At 52.9% G+C, this 17,922-nt stretch overlaps 1 protein-coding gene across 1 annotated transcript; it reads right to left on the reverse strand.

The window, feature by feature from the left end:
* Positions 1–184: 184 nt before the first annotated feature.
* On the reverse strand, positions 185–16,817 carry PDPK1 (3-phosphoinositide dependent protein kinase 1). The gene is made up of 14 exons (XM_053276673.1): positions 16,167–16,817; positions 13,074–13,328; positions 12,059–12,101; positions 11,727–11,864; positions 11,360–11,504; positions 10,828–10,925; positions 9,521–9,596; positions 8,158–8,226; positions 7,755–7,851; positions 6,897–7,070; positions 6,055–6,272; positions 4,719–4,776; positions 2,818–2,970; positions 185–2,232 (listed from the first exon to the last, which is right to left on the reverse strand). The coding sequence occupies exons 1-14, from the start codon at positions 16,488–16,490 to the stop codon at positions 2,125–2,127; spliced, it is 1,956 nt and encodes a 651-aa protein (XP_053132648.1). The 5' UTR covers positions 16,491–16,817; the 3' UTR covers positions 185–2,124.
* Between the last annotated feature and the right edge of the window lie 1,105 nt (positions 16,818–17,922).

Below are 17,922 nucleotides of genomic sequence, written 5' to 3' on the forward strand. Positions count from 1 at the left end.
AACTCCCCACCATCAGGAACAAGAAGGATACATCAGAACCAATAGGATGGAAGCCATCTGCTCTAAGCAAAGCTAATTCGCTGCATCTGTCAAGGTGCTATAGCTAGAGCTCCATTGCTGAACTCTGCAACATATGAAGATCTAAGTGCAGTATAAATAAATAACTGGGAGCAGGGGCACAACCTGGAGTATTCCTCCAAAATGTTCAAATTTCCTTTTACTACTAATACTGATATTCATATACCGCTCTTCAACAACATTCTCAAAGCAGTTTACATAGAAAAATAAAAAATACATAAATAAAGATGGCTCCCTGTCCCTAAAGGGCTCACAATCTAAAAAGAAACATAAGGCAAACACCAGGAACAGCCACGGAGGGATGCTGTGCTGGGGCTGGATAGGGCCAGTTTAAACATGCATTTGTGGTGTTCTTGTGCTCTGATAATTCTGCTGGGAAGTAGGATTTTTCAGGGGGAAATATGTTAAATTGTGCAGAGTGAAGGACTCTCTCCCTCCATCCTGAATCCCACCCCCAGTGTTTTCTCTTTTACACACACAGGCAACCTGCGACAAGGCTTTCACTTTGGAAGTGAAGGTGCAGCTCTTTTCCCAAAAGGAGAGATTCAACTCTTCCGACTTAAAGGGGCTATTCTGGGGACACTGCTTCAGGCTTGAGGGTGTGCTCAAAACCCCAACCTGTTAAATGAAGACCAATCTGTTCGGTCTTAGCACTGAGGTGACAGGGAAACTAAGAAGTGGATCTGAATGGGGCAAGGGAGCCCACAACTCACTGCCTGCCCCACCTCCCAAAGGCTCAGTCAGGCTTCTCAAAGGTCAGTGCTACACACTCCCCCCACACCCCCACGAGATGAGATTATTAGAACGGAGAAAGCAAGATCTTTGCTATCTTACGAGAAATGTTGACCATGACAGTTTAATTGGAAAAGGACAAGAGAACGATATGAAACATTTGATAGATATGACTCAAGTACCTTACATATTTTCCCTCCTTTGTATCAACATTTTTACATAAACACAACAATTAGTCCGATTAGTGGAGGGGCTTAAATATATTTAAATCATGTAAAATATTTTCAAAGTTGCTAAAAGGTCCGACACTCGGCCAATGAACAAGACAGGAATATTTGTACACCTCATTATACAAAGAGACAACAAATCAAGTCATCAGTTGCACGGCAGCGGAGCTTCCCTTGCTCAGCCTCCCCTCCCAAGAACACCAGCCCAGCCCCTGCAATGCTCTGTCCACGCCACACCCTGGAAAGAAAGCAGCTGGCTCTCCTCTTGCAAAAAGGGGCAAAGAGTCTCTTCACTACATCAAGACAGTTCTGTACTAACTACTTAACCTCTTAGTTAGCAGCAGCAGCTAAAAGCATGCTGGTAACTGTAATGCTCCTTATTCAAACATGTACATGTGTCAAATTAAAATTCCATGTTTAAAATTCCATGAGCACACTGGACCGCCAAGGCTGCAACCATGGCAAGTGCCGTGTTCAGCAGGCCCCTTTTTTATGGCCTGTGCTGGAGTGTGTGTCTGCAAGGTGCGGAGTTCAAGTCAGAGTACCATCCGTGGAGAACCCCGCCGCCGGGATGCGGCCTGGAGTGTCTCTTCACAAGGGCATGCCTGTGGGGACTGCAAGTGCTGAGACCAGCTAAGCTGGGAGGAGATGGCAACGGGAGCAACAGTGGCCTCTCGCCTGGAGACATTCCAAAGCTTCCCGACGAAGCACAGTTGCATAACTGGAGAATCACAGTAAGAATCCAACCCCCACATGATCCATGTGTGCATGGATTAAGCTGGCCTCACTTGACCAACAGACCGTGAAGCCACTAGTTTGCAGCAAAAACCAAGCGGAAGTGCACAAAATTAAGAGACGGTTGTCACTCACGGCAGCAGAGTGTGTGTGGAAGCCTCAACAGAAACACAAAAGCAAGCAAAGCAACCCTGAATTCCACTGGTTGGGCTTTTCCTCAGCAAGGAAGCTCGTCAGGGCTCTCGCCTTCCCCTGGAGACGGGTGTGAGCTGAGCAAGGAAGAGTCCTCTGGCTGGTCGCGTGTGGCGCTCTAGCAGCAAGGAGGGAGGCGGGATGCTGAGGGGCAGTGTCGTTACTTCGTCGCGTTCTGGTGGTATCTGTGTCGCCAAACCTCGTGGATCTTCTTGCACCATTTATGAGCATTCCCACTCGGGTCCATCAGGTAGTAGGTCCTGTTGGGCTACAAGTCAACAAGGCTTTGGTGCTCAGATATTCCCGCCAGCAGTACGTGGTCCCCTGCTCACCAGTGCTTGGCATGGGCCCTGACAGACCCCATGCACACCTGCATCCCAGCTGGTTAGCCAAATGGGAGCCGCCTTCTTGTGAGAAGGCAGGACGTGGAGCATTTTGCCCATTAGGAGGACTCCAGCGCAGACAGAGTGAAACTCCTGGGGACTCTTACAATACCTACGTAGTGGCATGAGCCACTTCTGCCTGCAGAAGGCATGGCCACCAGTCTTTGCCCACAGGATTAGCCAAGGCAGAGCTGCTATTGCCAAGGCACCACCACCACCTTCCATTCTGAGAAGCTCCCAAGGCCTTGGGACTCCCATTGCCTTGAAGCTATTGCTCGCAGCAGCACCTTGTCTTCTGACCAGATCAGCACTGGCAAGGGCTGGCCACCAGCGTTCTCCCAACACAAGAACAGGCCCCACGAAGGCCAGGTCTTCAAAATCACCGCTGCATTTATGTCTAGCGATTAAACCAGGACACTCCCCCCACCCCACCGTTAACTGCATTTAAGTTAGTTTCAAGGGTCACTTACTGTGTGAACAAAAAAAGTCTTGAAGTTCTTAGCTTCTGGCCGCAGCTCCAATGACCACGGAATCTCCCCTTTCAGAACTTTGTTGACGGGGTCTACGTAGTACAGGTGAGGCCCTTCAGTAAGGAGCAGCTGACGCCGGCGAGCAAAAAGTCCCTGCAGAGAAGCACCGCACCCTGAGGGCACTCCAGGCAAGAGCCCTCCGCCCCCCAGTTCATGATGAGCAAGCAGTGTTTCCTCCCATGACACCACTGGGGACCCGACAGGCACAGAACACAAAGGGCCGAGGAGCAGCTACAGCCTCTTCAGTTCTGTGCTTCTACTACATTCACAATGAACAGGTCCTACAAGAGAGAAGCCAAACCCTCTCCATCCTCTCCTCAGGAGGGAAGTGGTGGTCATGGTTCACCCGTTGGCCAACTCCCTTGTGGGTCTCCTCACATGGGAAGAGTCAAAGCCACATTTCTGCACTTGCTTTGGGCGGGCGGGGGGGGGACGACACACCACAGATGTTGGGCATCAGACCTTTCAGAACTGAATCCTGACAGCGGCCTGCGCATGCTGCAGCTGGGAAAGGCCCCTAGCGTCCTCTTCAGAGGCAACCAGAAACTGTGCCCACAATACAACTGGGGTGCACTCCAGACACCCAAGGACTGGCTAGCCTGGTCTTTACTTACAGTAAAGTCTCTTGCAGCACCAAACTACTAGCAAGCAAACTACTGCCACAGCCAATGTCTGCCCAAGAGGATGGTGACAACATACGACCCAAGGAACACAAGAAGTGGGACTGGAAGCTCAAGCCATGTAAGTGGTCCTTCAGGCTGCAAAGCACAAGGGCTCTTGAGATCTCTGCCCCTCAGCCACAGAAGGCAGGATCGTGCTAGTGGTGCCGCCAGAAAGAGACAGTCACGCATCCAAGACAGGGCTGCACCACTTTGGCCTTACTGCAGATGCTGGACTACAACTCCCGTCATTCTTGAAAACTGGCGATTGAGACTGGGGATGAAGGGCATTGTAGTCCAAAAACAGCTGGAGGGCCAAAGTGGCACAGTCCTGATTTAAGACAATATGACTCCTAGTCAAGGCCACAAGAGACCCACATTCAAGAGTGGTTTGTGAGGCTGGACCTGGAAACTAGTGGTCCTCTGGCCCCGTCAGCGAGATGGAGATCTGGGCCCGCCAATGGGAAGCCCACAGGATCCCTGCCATGGCAGGGCCTTCCATATAGCATCTGGTTCCTTTCACTCCCCCTTTTTAACAGGATTCCCTAGTTTTATCTACATATCTAAGTGAGAGAGAATATCCTCTGGTGGTTTCTCCAAAGGAGCCTCTCTCATTTAATTTTTTAATAACTTTGTTTTTATCTATCTTCTTCTCTTCTATATATTTATTTCAATAAGATGGTCCATGCGTGGATGAAGGGAAATGCGTTGTGGAAATCTCGCGAGAGCCGTAGAACTCTTGCAAGGAACTCTCGCGGAGAGGCAGCAGGAGAAGCAAACTGGCCCAGAAGGTTGCAGGGCGGGTGGCGAGGGGGCGGCGGCGGGAGGTGGAGCCGCACCATGCCCGGTGGGGAAGGAAAGCGCTGCTGGGCTGGCTGGCGGAGAAGGAAAGGTGAGAGCAGGCAGGTGGCAGAGCTGCACCATCGAGAGGAGCCCGGCTGGGCAGGTGGCAGCGAAGGAAAGCACTCCCGGCGGGCAGGGAGGGAAAGGTGAGAGAAGGGGAAGGAAAGCGCAGCAACCAACTAGTGGCGCAGGGGCTATGCGCCGGGTCTGCTAGTTTTATATTATTTCATGGCCACTAGTGCTGTATGCATGCTACAGACAAGGAGAGATGAAGAGGGCTACAGTTTGCACAAATCAGGAAGTTTAGCACAGCTGTGAGCACAGGAAAAAGCCACTTACCTTTCTTTTGTCTACTGGCCCCATTTTCAATATTAAATTATTTTCTACGAACTGGTGCCTGAAAGGAAAGCACCACCTCACGTTATTTCCATCAAAGCCTAATCGTCTACAAGCCCTCTCCAATCTACCCAACAGTGATCTGCCCAGTAAAAGTGCAGCCTTCTGGAGATGGAGAGGCAGCAGAAAGAGGGCAGGGAGAAGAAGAGAGGCTCCCAGCCGAAGAGCAACCATGGCATCTGCTCAGCACCCTCAGAGAAGCTCGCTGTGCCCGTTCTAGCAAACCAAGCAGGCAGAAATTCCAGTGAGCCAGAAAAGCACTACCTACTAGTACTTTTGAGGAGGAGGAGCAGGAGGATTGTTGTTCAGCGGAAGAGCATCTGCTGAGCAAGCAGAAGGCCCCACGTTCAGTCCGTGTCAACATCTCCAGGGAGGGCCTCTTCCAATCTCTGGAGACAACACTGAACTAGACAGACCAATAGTCCGGCTGAGTAGGAAGGCAACTTCCCTATGTAACTCATAGCATCACCCATTCTGGGTCAGACCCTGGGCTGGGTTTCTGAAGTTCAGTCAACTTAACTTGCCCCAGTTCATCTTCCCCAAAGCTCCAAGTTCCCTGTTCTCCTTCTTGGCAGCCGGAGGGCTTTTGTAAAAGTGTGTCTGTGTCAGGTGACAGCACCAACCCACTTCATGGTCACTCTGCAGCAAAGCGATGCTAGCAGTTGTGAGTGCTTGGGGGGAATGTCCTCCTCCTTGCCATGCTATGGGGTGTGAAGTGTGACTCTGTATCCTACCATCACTCTGAGATGGGGCAGAAGATAGGTTGGGCTCTTTTTTGAGAGGGCCAAGTCTGCTACCCCTCCGGAAGAATCCAGAGACTCAAAGTGGGCAAGGCAATAAAGCAGCACCCCCTTGTGGGCTTCCAGTCTATTGACTCCTCCTCCGACTCCGACTCCTCCGCCAGATCCCTGGCTTAAAACAGAGAGTGCAGTTTAGCTCCCTCCTCTCTTGGCATGTGGAGTGGTGGCCTCTGGCGGGCTGAAGAGCCTTTCTGCCATTCCTGACAGGATAAGCTTCCTGAGCCAGGAGGAAGGCCTCCACGTGTCAGCTCCTTTCAGCTGTATCGGCCATCAATGCTGTGGTACCATCACATCCCCGTCAGCAAAGTGCTGCATGGGGGAGCCCTTCTTGGTGTGATCTGAGCCAAGCTGGGTCAAGTGACAGCTTTCTGTTTATTTAGGAAGCAGCTACCGCTATGCCTCCTACCAACACCATGGCCCCCGCTTGGAGGCTCAAGCAGACAGAATGCTGAAGCCAGTCTGTGGGCCCAACTGCTTACCACGGATTTCCACCAGCCTGCTTTGCCAACAGTAACCTTTTTTCATCTTCAGAGAACTGGAGGTCTAGCTCAAAGGAATTGTTGTCGAGGTCATGAATATATTGCTCTATGTTGTTGCCCAAGGTCAGTGGGGGACACGTCTCTGGGGAGGACAGCGACTGAGAAGAGGCCGAGCCGGAAACTTGCATACAGCCAAACTGGCTCAGGAGATTGTCATACTGAGAGAGAGGGAGAGAGAGAGAGAGGGAGGTGTGTGCACATACACACACCCCTTATTTAATCTCTACTGAGAAGCTTCACTTGGCATTCTGCCTTTTTATTCTCTACTTGGAAACTAGGAAAAAGACCATGGCATTTTCCATGGCCACTCAGAAAGAACAGACTCCAGAGCTGAAAGAGACCTCTGAGATCTCCCAGTCCAGCCCCCAGCTCAGTGCAGGGAGCAGGAGCATCCGTGGAGCACAGATGGCCGCCCAGCCGCCCTTGGCGAGCCTCCAGGGAAGAAGAGCACCCACCCCTGCACAAGGCAGACTGCTCCAGAACTCAGGATTCCATTCAGCAGCCCCCCCCCCGCCCCATTAACCAGACAGGTGAGAAACAGGCCTCCTCCTCCTCCCCCCACCCACACCTGGGAGCCAAGGAGTTGGGGGCTGTGCCAGAGCTCCCTGCGAGGGATGCCAAGGGGCTGGCTGCAGAGCCCTGGCTGGAGGATCAGACCAGCCAAGAGAGCCGGAGAAAAGTGCCTGGTGCCTGGACACTGGGGGCTAGGCCTGCTGCCCTTCAACAGACTGTGGACTTCTCCAGAGTGGAAGATTCCCGGCTGCACCCAAGCCAGCACTTACATTTCCATAGCAATCCTCATCATCTTCCGACATGGCAGGCAGATAGGCGGTGAGCTTGGGGGGCGTCTGATGGTGCAGATCCTCCCAGGCGATGGAATCAAAAAAGGAATGAGCCTTCAGGGGTTCATAGCCTCCTATTTCTTCACAGCCTAACCGCTTGGTTGCATCTAGAACCTGAACAAGTTAGAGACACATGAGCCGTGTTCTCTGCTACTCTGCAAAGAGGCATCCAGAGTGGCGACTGCTGCTTAGCAGGGGGAGAGCAACAGCCGTTACGCAGCCCCAGGACAGCATCCCTCCAGCGGCTGTTGCTGAGGCATCTCTTGCGTTTCCTTTTGGGCTGGGCGCTTCTCTGGACAAGAGATATCATTTCAGTCCTTTTGCTAGGTAAACTGCTTTGAAGACATTTGTGTAAACAGTAATACGTATTCTAAATAAATAAATCTCCCCCACCATCCTGAGACACGTTCAAACCAGGGAAGAGTGAGATTTGCCAGCTCCAGCTCACAACCAGTTTTCCAGACTGATTAATGTCTGGAAAAACCAAGCAGCGGGCTCAGCTCCAAGGTAGCCCAGCCACTTTCAACAGCCACCCTGACTGACAGGTAGGCAGCTGAACTGGGCTGGAGGTCTCACCCCTGGGCAGCTGCAGTGGATCGAAGGGCTGCCCAGGAGGGAACGTTGGCTCCTGGCTGCTCCCATCACCACCTCAGCACTTTACCTGGCAACCTGAAGGACCAAGCCCAGGATCGGGGCGGGGGGGCAGGGGGGCCTGGAGGACTTCGTACACTGTAGAAGTTGTCTGGCTGGAGACATCTAGGATGAGTTTATTACGTCTGACAAACAAAAAGCATTTACCAAAAGCTTTTCTACAAGATCTTTTGCCTTGGGAAAGAACTTCTCCGGAAAGTCATACTCCAGTTTGATGATCTTTTGAAATATAAGGTATTCATTTCTGCAAAGAGAAAAGAGGTCTCGTCACATCTCTGCCAAACATTTGCCACGGAGAGTCTGCCCTGAGACGAAGCCCGTCAGTCAGGAGCCGGACTCCCTGCTTTGCTTCGGGCAGGAGGGGGCCCCAAGCAGCAGCCGCAGCAGGCCATCCGCCAAGCACAGTCTCCACGCCACTGGCCTAGCCAGGGCTAAAGCTGGACTCCGGGGGCGGGGGGGGGGGGACTGGTGGAAACCCCAGAGATCTACCTAGACCCAGAAAGCTCAGTGGAAGCCGCTGAGGGTGGAGACATGCTCCAGAGTCTCTTACCCAGCTCTGAAGGGTGGCAGACCTGCTACAAGCTGGTAGACGATGCAGCCAAGGGCCCACAGGTCAGAACTGGAGGCAGGCAGGAGAGAAAGCAGAAGCAGATTAGTGTTGCACACGTTCTCCACAGGCATGTCCCGTCTCAGCTACCGTGGACACCAACCAGCAAGGAACACATCGCATGCAGAGAACCTTCCAGTCCAGCAAACTCCTACACAGCATATCGGGCACCCCTGGGAATAGGCAAGGGTGAGCTGAGAAGCTGCTGCTGCCTGCTTCCCGAGGCAGATCTCCCAACCCTCCTGCTGTGGAAGCCATGCAGAGGGGGCTTCAGCCTTCCCCAAAAGCCTCTCCCAGGAGATCAAGGACTGAACAGCACTATTAGAGTATTTTAGGAAAGGAGTAGGTGTGCAATTGTAATGTTCCTTTTTAAAAAAGATACAGAATGGTTTGCAAAGGGCTTTCCAAACCTCCTTGCCTTTCCTTATACACAACTAACCTAGCAACACACACGGAAATATTCCAAAGTAGTGTTTGGAGTTTTTCATTAGAAAAAAATGGAAGGTGGAGGGAGAAGGCACATGAAAGAAACTTATAAAATTATGCAGCATGTGGAGAAAGTGGGCAGAGAACAGGTTATCTCCTCTTCTGGGACTGGAACTCTGGATCATCCAGGAAAACTGACCGGCACAAGAAAGCATTTCTTCACACAATATTAATTCATGGGATCCACTGGCAGGATGTAGTGAGGCCACAAGCTTAGGCAGTTTTAAAAAGGGATCAAACACATTCATGGTGGAGTCTCTCCAACCTGCAGTCTGCCCTGGAGACCAGAGTTCCCTCTAACAAGGATTGCTGTTGACTACAATTCCCAGCATCCCCAGCTGCAACAGCCTTTGCTTGGGAATTATGGGAGTTGTAGTCCACAACATCTGGGAATCCCTGTTAGAGGGAACACTGCTCGAGACCCACAGCAGGGCAGGGCTGTTCCTTTATGCTGTGCTTGTGGCCTTTCAGAAGCAGCTGGCTAGCCATGTGGAAAAACAGGGCCGACTAGGGGCCGTGCCTATGTCCAAGAGAGACGCCAGCACTTGTGGTCTCTTGCCCGAGCACACTTTGCATCTTGCTGGGATGTGATATTTGAGAACTGAAATGCAAAAGCTAATGAGCTCTCGGGTTCTGAAAAGCGAAGGAGGCAGCCAGTACAAAGCAAGTCACACAAGTGGACCCAACTGTGGCTAACACATTCCAACGAAAGCTTACGCAAAAGACACAGAAAAGAGCTTCAAGAGCAACACAGCTACCATAGTGGGAAACCGTTTCATTTTCTCACATGGGCACAAAGAATGACACACAAATGGCTCACCTTTTGCAGGCAGACTTCTCCGTTAAGAGCTCTGGTGACACGTACTGGGCTGTCCCAACAAAGGAGTTTGCCCGTGCTGAAGGGAGAAGCCAGGATATAAGTAACCCCTTCGGATTATCAGAAGTAATGACAAGAGCCTTGTGAAGACTTGCATGGAAACAAGGCACTGGTCCGAGGCACTTCAGGTGCCATCCATTTTTATTAGCTGATGTATTTGCCAAACATCAGAGAAATTACACCGTGCCTGCTGTGTGCACAGCCGCCCCCCTTTCCCCCACCCCATCGGGGCTGCCTAGGAGCAAACCCCAGTTTCCGGTGCTCTGTTTTAGCAGACACCACAGGCTAGAGCAGGCCTGAACAACATAAGACGGATCCGGCCCACAGGGAATTATCTGCTGGCCCACAGGAAGGAATGCCCTGCAGCAGTAAGTTGTAAGGCTTACTCCTAAGTAAGCATGTCTAGGATTGCAACCTGAAACAGTCATTTAGGAGAGAAGGAAGACATATTTGTTTGGGACCAGCAAGCATTCCAGGGGCCCCCTGAGTGAGCAGGGACAGGGCCTCTTTTCTGACCACTATCCTTGGTTAAAACCGTGGGTTCCCTGACAAGAGGAGAAGATGCACAAGTAACAAATCATTGCTTTCATTAATATCAGCTCACTCGGTGGTGACCCAGGACTGGGCTTTCTCTGTGGCTACCCCAGGGCTTTGGAATATACCCCCTACTGAAATAAAAGCATCTCCTTCTGTTTGTTTTCAGGAAACCCTCAAGACTCTCTTGTGCTCTAAAGCTTTTAATTAGAATTTTAATTTTAATAATTTTAATACTTTGTTTTAATATATGTTGTATACTATTGGTTTTATTGTTGCATGTATTTTAATCTGTGTTGATTTTTAAATATTTTAAATTTGGTACACCATCTAGAGATGTACATATCAGGTGGTATAAACATGTGATAGTAAATAGATATGTTTATAAAATTTAATGTAATAATGTGCTGAAAATTGACCTTCCCCCACAAAGACCATGTCGTGGTTGGTTCTGGCCCATTGGGGCATTTGAATGGGGTGCCCCTGGCCTAGAGGGAAGCATGACCTTCCACACTATAAGGCTTCATCCCCAAGAGGAGCGCAACAGTTTGACTTTTTGCAACTCTGCAAAGGTTTAGAAGACAAATCCTGCCGAGAGGAGGCTTCTGTTGCCCCGTACTTCAAGTCAGTAGTGGTCACTGGAGATTCACGCTCCCCTGCCCCACCTCAAGGGCTACTGTTGCCATTTACAGAAGGGAATATGAAATTGCACACACCTTGTTTGCTATCTGCAGATAATACTTTTGCTGTGCCAAAGTCTGTAATCTGAATGTGCATGTCTCCACTGAGCAAGATGTTCTCTGGCTTAAGGTCCCTGCAAAAGACACAGCCAACGTAAGCCAGGCAAGTACAAGGCAGAGCGGGATTCGTTTGTCTGCCAAGAAGGCCAGTGCTGTGGCAACAGCAGGAACTGCCCCAGTGCCACCAAGCAGCAAAGGTCCACATCCAATCCTGCCAGAAAGGCTGGACTCCCACTCCTGTAACACCCTCACAAGCCCAATGGAGAATGTGAGGAGGAGAAGAGAGCTTGCTGCAGGATTGCTTCCGAGAGGGAAGTCCAGAGTCTCCCAGCTCACTAGAACAGAGGAGCGCAAGCAAACGCCTCTGGTAGCCAAGGCCAAGAGCTGGGGAATCTTCCTAAGTTCTGAGCCACGGGAAACACACTCAGTCACTCACTCAGGTCAACAGATGGTGACAGCAGCAGAAACACAAATGAGGAAACAGCATAAATCAAATGTGTTGCACTACCTGTGAATTATTCCCTTCCCATGCAAGTACTCCAATGCAGACACCATTTCAGCCGTATAAAACCTAGTACAGGTCTCATCAAAGGAGCCAATCTTGCGGATGTATTTGAGCAGCTCTCCATTTTTGGCGTAGCTCAGGCCAAAATCTGAATGCCAAGTTAAGAATCATCAGCACAGAGACTCTCTAGAAACCGTACACAGAAATGTGACACACAGACACATTCTGCCTGCTTGCACCCTACTCAGGAGTTCTGGGAGCAGTTTCAAAATGACTTGGAACACATCTCCAGGCGAGGTCATCGAAACCACATGGCTCTGGTTCTGCCCACCTTTCTTGTGCCATGCAAAGATTTCCACTCAAAGGATACAGAGCTTCTCATCATCCTGAAACGTGAAGTAGAGCTTGACAAAGAAAGGGTGATCTAGGCGGGACATGACATCTCTCTCTCGGGTCACGTAGGGCACCTTGTTTTCTTTAATGATGTGACGCTTCTCCAGGATTTTAACTTTTAAAGACAAAGTTACAGTGTACAAAGTTACAGTGTACTTGGAGAACACACACACAGAGAAGCTGCAAACCCATCTGCTTAGCTTCAGAACTGCCCAGAGGTCAGCAGCATGCAACAACAGATCTTGAAGGTAAGCCCGCCTTGGGCTCCATTCAGAAACCCCACACCGAAAAGGAGGAAGTGCAACTCACTGGCATATTCTCTGGAGGTTGTTAATTCTCTGGCCAAAACTACCTGTTTCAGAGAAAGAAAATTTCTTGTTAAACAGGGAGCATCAGGCAGCTGCTGAAATTTCACACAAGACTCTCTCGAGCAGAACTGTGCAAATCCCCTCCCAGTCCTGAATTATTTCGCTCTGGCAAGGAAATGCAGGAAATGCTATTTTAAACCAAGATCAGTAGGGTTGGCAAAGGACAGCTGCCAAGCTTGGCTGAGGAGGCCAGTAACTCTAGAATTATTATTTTTTATTATTAACATTTTATATCCCGCTCTTCCTCCAAGGAGCCCAGAGCAGTGTACTACATACTTAAGTTCCTCCTCACAACAACCCTGTTGTTGTAGGTTAGGCTGAAAGAGAAGTGACTGCCCCAGAGTCACCCAGCAAGTCTCATGGCTGAATGAGGATTTGAACTTAGGTCTCCCCGGTCCTAGTCCAGCACTCTAACCACTACACCACGCTGGCCAGGAGGAGGAGTAATGCCTTCTGAACTAGCCTGAGCCCTTGCCCAAGGGCCACTGCCAGGTCGATTAATTAGCCAGCCAGTCTCACACATAGTAGACTGCTCTCCAAAGAGAAAATGCCGGGCAGAAACCATCCTTCCATTAGCAAAGCACTGTCTGCATTACTGCAAGGGTGGGGAAGGAAAAGCCTGCAAGGAATTCTGAAGGCCAGAAATCTTAGGGAAGTGAGACTCTTAGCCTTGATCTAGTGGGCAGAGGCCTCTGGGGAAGCAAATTGGGGTCACTGTGGGGAAACCCCAAGGCCTGCCAAAGGAATGTGTTCGGAACAGCAGGAGTGGGGGGGGGCGTCCAGGAAAACAGGCAGGAGGGCAATTTCTACCAGAAAAACTTAGTCTCTGACTGCAGCTGTCACCAGAGGCCTAGCATCACAACACAACAAGCAGGACTCCTTTGGGAAGGCATGAGGGAGCGGGTGGGCGTCCCAAATACCCAGTGGCCCCCAACCCTGGCACTACAGATACTCACTGTGGAGAAAGACCCTTCCCCGAGAATCTTCCCAAACTTAAAGTCCTCGGGGCGTTTCTTTCGGGGCTGGGGAGGCTGCTGCAGGCTCTTCGCATTCGCCCTCGGCTCAGCTGTGGTGCTTTCCATGGTCAGTCCCTGTCTGCTGCCACAGGGGACAGAAACAGGTGGCGGGCTGGAGTCCACCTGGCTTCTCACCATGGAGGGAGATGGGCAGGAACACAAGACCACACTGGGCTGGATGGGAACAGCATCATACTGCAGGGAAGAGAGAGTGCTATTTGCCGTATCTCAGCCTGGCTGTGGGAAGAGAGAGAGAGCCTTCTTACATGCCCCGGACATGGTGGAAGGGTGCCAGACAAGAGTGTGTTGCCCCCACCTGCACCCCACATATCAGGATGCTAGAGGCACCCAAGACCCAAACTGAAAGCCCCAGCTGGAGTTCCTCTGGACACGCCTGTGAGAGAAGAGACATCCAACAGGGGTCCCTGTATTTCATGAGCCGGGGACAGGGCTCTCAACATGGCTTCACGTCCCATTTCACATCTGCAAGAACATATCAGCATCTTGAGAAGCTCTCCTTCTCCTCCCGTACAGTCAGCCAGATCCTGAGTGGCAATGCCCAACTGCAGTCTCTGAAGCAAGAGTTTGCATGGCATTCAGTCCACTAGTAAGGAGCCTGTGGGGCCCCAGGAACCTCTTGGGCTCTGGCAGGCAGTTGCAGTCCAGAGTGGACCATGGGAAGCATCTGGCCTATTTGAAGGCCAGCTGCTGAGTCTTCCGCTGTGCCCAACCAACTGTATAGTGACGTGCCCTAGCAGGCTGGCCCCACCCCAGCAGAAACCCTTGCAGGGAGGTCGGCCTTGGCCCTCAACTGAAAGACCGGGAGGGCGGTAGGCAATTGCACTGCTCCACTGGTAAACTGGAATGGGGTGCACCCCAGCCAAGAGCAGGGCACCTACGCAGAGGGGGACATGACTACCATGGTGATCTACAAGTCTGCAGACATCTGCTGCACACACATGGCCCACAGAGTGAGAACAGCGGGAGAGTCAAGCAGCACCCGAGGGCAAGACTTCCTATCATTTCTCTATTTTATATACTGCTTTTAATGTTTTATATACTGCTTTTCAACAAAAGTTCTCAAAGTAGTTTGCACAAAAAATAAGAAGAAATGGTTCCCTGTCCCCAAAGGGCTCACACTCTAAAAAGAAATACAGTGTAGACACCACCAGCAGCCACTGGAGGAATGTTGGGCTGTGGTTGGATAGGACCAGTTGTTCTCCCCCTGCTTAATATAAAGAGAATCACTACTTTGCAAGGAGGCCTGGTTGCCCAGTTAGCTGGGGACCATTCCCTCCTTAAGCAATTGAATTCTTGCACTCACACAGATAAAGCCTCCCAGATTTGTGTGTACAATGAAGTAAAATGTATTCAACAATATTTGCAAAGCCGATAAAATGTTCCTTAAATCCATCAGGAGAGAGAAGCCTGCTAAGGAGAACTATTTCTCTCAAAAATGAGAGAGATGGAGGGAGGCAGGGAAGGAGGAAGTACCAAAATGCCCAGATGGGAGTCGTTGACTACAACTCCCATAATCCCCAGCAAAGGCCATTGCAGCTGGGGATTCTGGGAGTTGTAGTCAGCCACATCTGGGAATCCCTCTTACAGGGAACACTGTTAGAGACGTTAAATTTCTAGAAATGCTAAGACCACAGGCAAAGACTTTCTGGAGAAAAAGGGCAGTCTCTAGTCTCACAGATCACTGTTAAGCACTATCAGTACACCTCACTGTTGATTTCAACTGTATAATCAACGCTGCCATAGTAACTGTTTGCAAAGTTAGCCACACAAATCCCAAGTGTCTTCTAAAAAATCAGTAACATCGCCTTGAAAAATACCACCATTTCAAGTTTGTTTCTCTAACCAGAATTGGTTTCTGAAAGATCACTAGCTTCTGCTCCCAAACATTTAGTTTGATCTCCACAAGATTCGGATTTGCATGGATTGAAGGTAGCTTCTCTCTTGATTTGGTGTGTCTTTCCAAACACAGACTAGTTTCTTTTACGTGCTGCAGAAGATGAAGAATTCTGAAGCAGGCAAGAGGATCTGAGTTGTACACACCTCTTACAGTATACAGATGTTATGCTGCACACCCATAAGAGTGTGCAGCGATTCACAAGTTATGCTGAACATCAGTAAAGAGATACACCTTCTACCTGCACCATGTATTTGAGGGGCCTGTACCCAGATTCACTTTTATAAGGAACACATTCACACAAAAACCATGCATGTGTGTACAGACATCTGTACACTCGAATAACCTAATGTCTGAGTAGAACTATTATTGTTCAGTACAGTAGATGGTCTTAAATCATTCTCAAACAACATTTTGAGAGGATTTACAGGCAGCAGGAACAGCACTTTAAATTCTTGCCTGAAAAAGCACTTCACTCCTTGAAAAGACCGTGTGAAAACAAACTGGGGCGTTTATTCTGTCAGAGGGCTATCCATGGCTACTAGCCTGCCCAGAGGCACCAGGTGGGCCAGTGTTTCGGGGAGAGGCTGCGGGAGGAGGAGGAGGAGCAGGGCCTCCTCCGCGGGCCTGACCCAGCAGGGCTGCTCTTACGGCCTCCAGTCCTCGCGGCCACCACCGAGGCCCCGGGAGAGCGAGCAAGGCGAGGCCCCGGCGGCGCCCCCGGCCGGGCGGTCCAAAGCGCCCCTCTCTCCCCCCCCAAAGGGCGGGGTGGCCGACGACACCTGGGCGGGAAAGGCGCCCGCCCGCCCCCGCCCCCTCCCCGGGCCAGGCGCCACGCTGAAGGGCGGCTGCCTACCTGCGCCCCAGCAGGCTGGGGGAGAGGCCGGGCAGCCTGGCGCGGGAAGGGACCTGGCGGGCCCCACACCCGCTGGCGCCCCGCGAAGCGCCTCCTCCTCGCCGCCAGGGCCGGCCCCCCCTCACGAGCCTCTCGGTGGGGGGCGCCCGGGCCGGGGGGGGAGAGGCGTCCCGCCCCGCTCCTTCCGGGAAGGCCGAGCGCCGGCTGGGCCGGGCCGGGCCGCCCTTGGCCTCTGCTCCCTCCCGCTCCGCTCCCTCCTTACCAGGGGGCTGCCGGTGCTGGCCATGGGCGGGCCTCCCCCTCCTGCTGCCGCCGCCGCCGCCGCCGCCGCCGCCGCCGCTCCCCGGGCGGGCCTGCCTGCGCCTGCCTGGCTCGCTCCGGCCCGGGCCTGACCCAATGGGACGCCCGCGTCCTCCGCCAGTGACGTCTGCCACAACAATGCCCTCTTCCGCCGGGGGTGGAACTTCCGCCAACCTCGCCACCACGCCACTGGCTCCCCAGCTGGCCGTTCAGCCCACCTCTCGTTTTCTGTGCCGCTCTCGCGAGAGTGCTTTGCGCGTGCGCAAAAGGGGCGAGAGGGAAGCATAGAAGTAGAGCAGACTAGAGCTGCCGCTGGGTATGGGATTTCCTGTTTCTGCCCGAGCCATTGTTCTGTTCTGCGCCGAGGCAGACGGGAGAAGAAGACCCAGTCCTAAGCCCCGCAGAACAACGCAGCATCAGGAAACAGGGCAGCAGAGAGAGGCGCTCGCTCGGGGGATTCAGGCGCTTTAGAAATGGCCCCGCCCATGCCGTGCGTGTCAGCCTGCCCCGTGACGCGTACGACGGACCGGCTGCTGGGGACCAGGCCAAACCCCTCGCCCGCCTATGGTCTCTGCAAGCGGCCGCCAGCGCTCTGCTGCCCCCACCCCCGGATAGGCCCCTGGCGACGCTGAGAGGCGGAAGGGGAGTCGCAGCTGGGGGCGGGGGAGTCAGCGGGTCGTGAGCGCTTCTTGGCTGTTTTCTGCTGACAGCCGGAAGAGAGCGATGCTCCAGGGAAGATGCAAAGAGAACCCGGAAGCAAGAGACCGGCTGTGAGTCTCTCTCGCACAAGTCTATGGGAGAAGTAGCATAGAGCTGCTAAGGGCCAGAGTGACGCACGCACGCCCTACTGATAGGATGCCGCCACCGGCCTTCGTTGAGCTTGTCAGGAATGTTATCCACCCCACAGTCTCCTTGGCCACATGAGGGGGTCGGCCTTGCCATTTCCTGTCTCTGTGGGTCGGAGCCAAATCCTGCGACTACGCAGCTGCTCCCGCATTACTCTCGTCGTGCCCAGCACGCTCCCCCCACGCCTGATTCCGCCCAGCATTGTCGCTTCCCATGATGCCCCGCGCGAACCTCCCAGGAGGCTTCCGGTTCTCGCCCGCGCCATAGAGTTGGGCGGGGCTGATCATAGACGCGGCCCTCCTGACGTGGGCGAGCTCTTCCCCCGTCCGCGTCTAGGGGGCGCCCGTCGCCGGCGATCTGCGAGGGCCGAGCTGGGACGCCCTTCCGGGTGCTGCTGCCGACCGAGGCGGGCTCAGCCGGGGGCGATCTCGTGCGCGCCTACCCGACCGGGCTGTCGTGAGAGCCGCTGCTCGGGTGATGGCGGGTGTGACCCCCACCCCGCGAGGGAGGGCGCGCCGCTCAGTGGCTCTCTTGCCGCCCTGCCGCCGCCGCCTCCTCCAAGGAGCGCAGCAGCAGCAGCAGCACCAGCCCTGTGAGGTGGGCCAGGCTGGGGGAGGGTGCCTAGCCGAGCACCAGCTGGCAGCGGGCCCGGCTCCCTCTCTGGCTGGCCCCGTGTGGCCTTGGAGTCTTCTTCCGTTGCATCTGGGCTCCTCCAGTGCTGCATAGAAGCGCAGCCCGCAGCCACTCCCGGCGCTGCTGTGTCCGGCCGGGGCCTCTCCTGGGCGCTTTCCAGATGACACACGGCCACAGTGCCACGGCTGCCCCTTGAGTGTGCCTCGTACTCCCTGCCTGTGTTTCGACACCGCAGGCCC

The sequence above is a fragment of the Hemicordylus capensis genome, chromosome 13 (genome assembly GCF_027244095.1).
Source record: "Hemicordylus capensis ecotype Gifberg chromosome 13, rHemCap1.1.pri, whole genome shotgun sequence".
NCBI classification, from domain to species: Eukaryota; Metazoa; Chordata; class Lepidosauria; order Squamata; family Cordylidae; genus Hemicordylus; species Hemicordylus capensis.

Coding starts and splice junctions, on each gene's coding strand:
- PDPK1 (XM_053276673.1), bottom strand. CDS start 16,490: ATGCTTCCCTCTCGCCCCTTTTGCGCACGCGCAAAGCACTCTCGCGAG. Junction 6,273..6,896: donor ATGAGGATTGCTATGGAAAT/GTAAGTGCTGGC, acceptor CCTCTCTCTCAG/TATGACAATCTCCTGAGCCA. Junction 2,233..2,817: donor AGACTTTTTTTGTTCACACA/GTAAGTGACCCT, acceptor GTTGACTTGTAG/CCCAACAGGACCTACTACCT.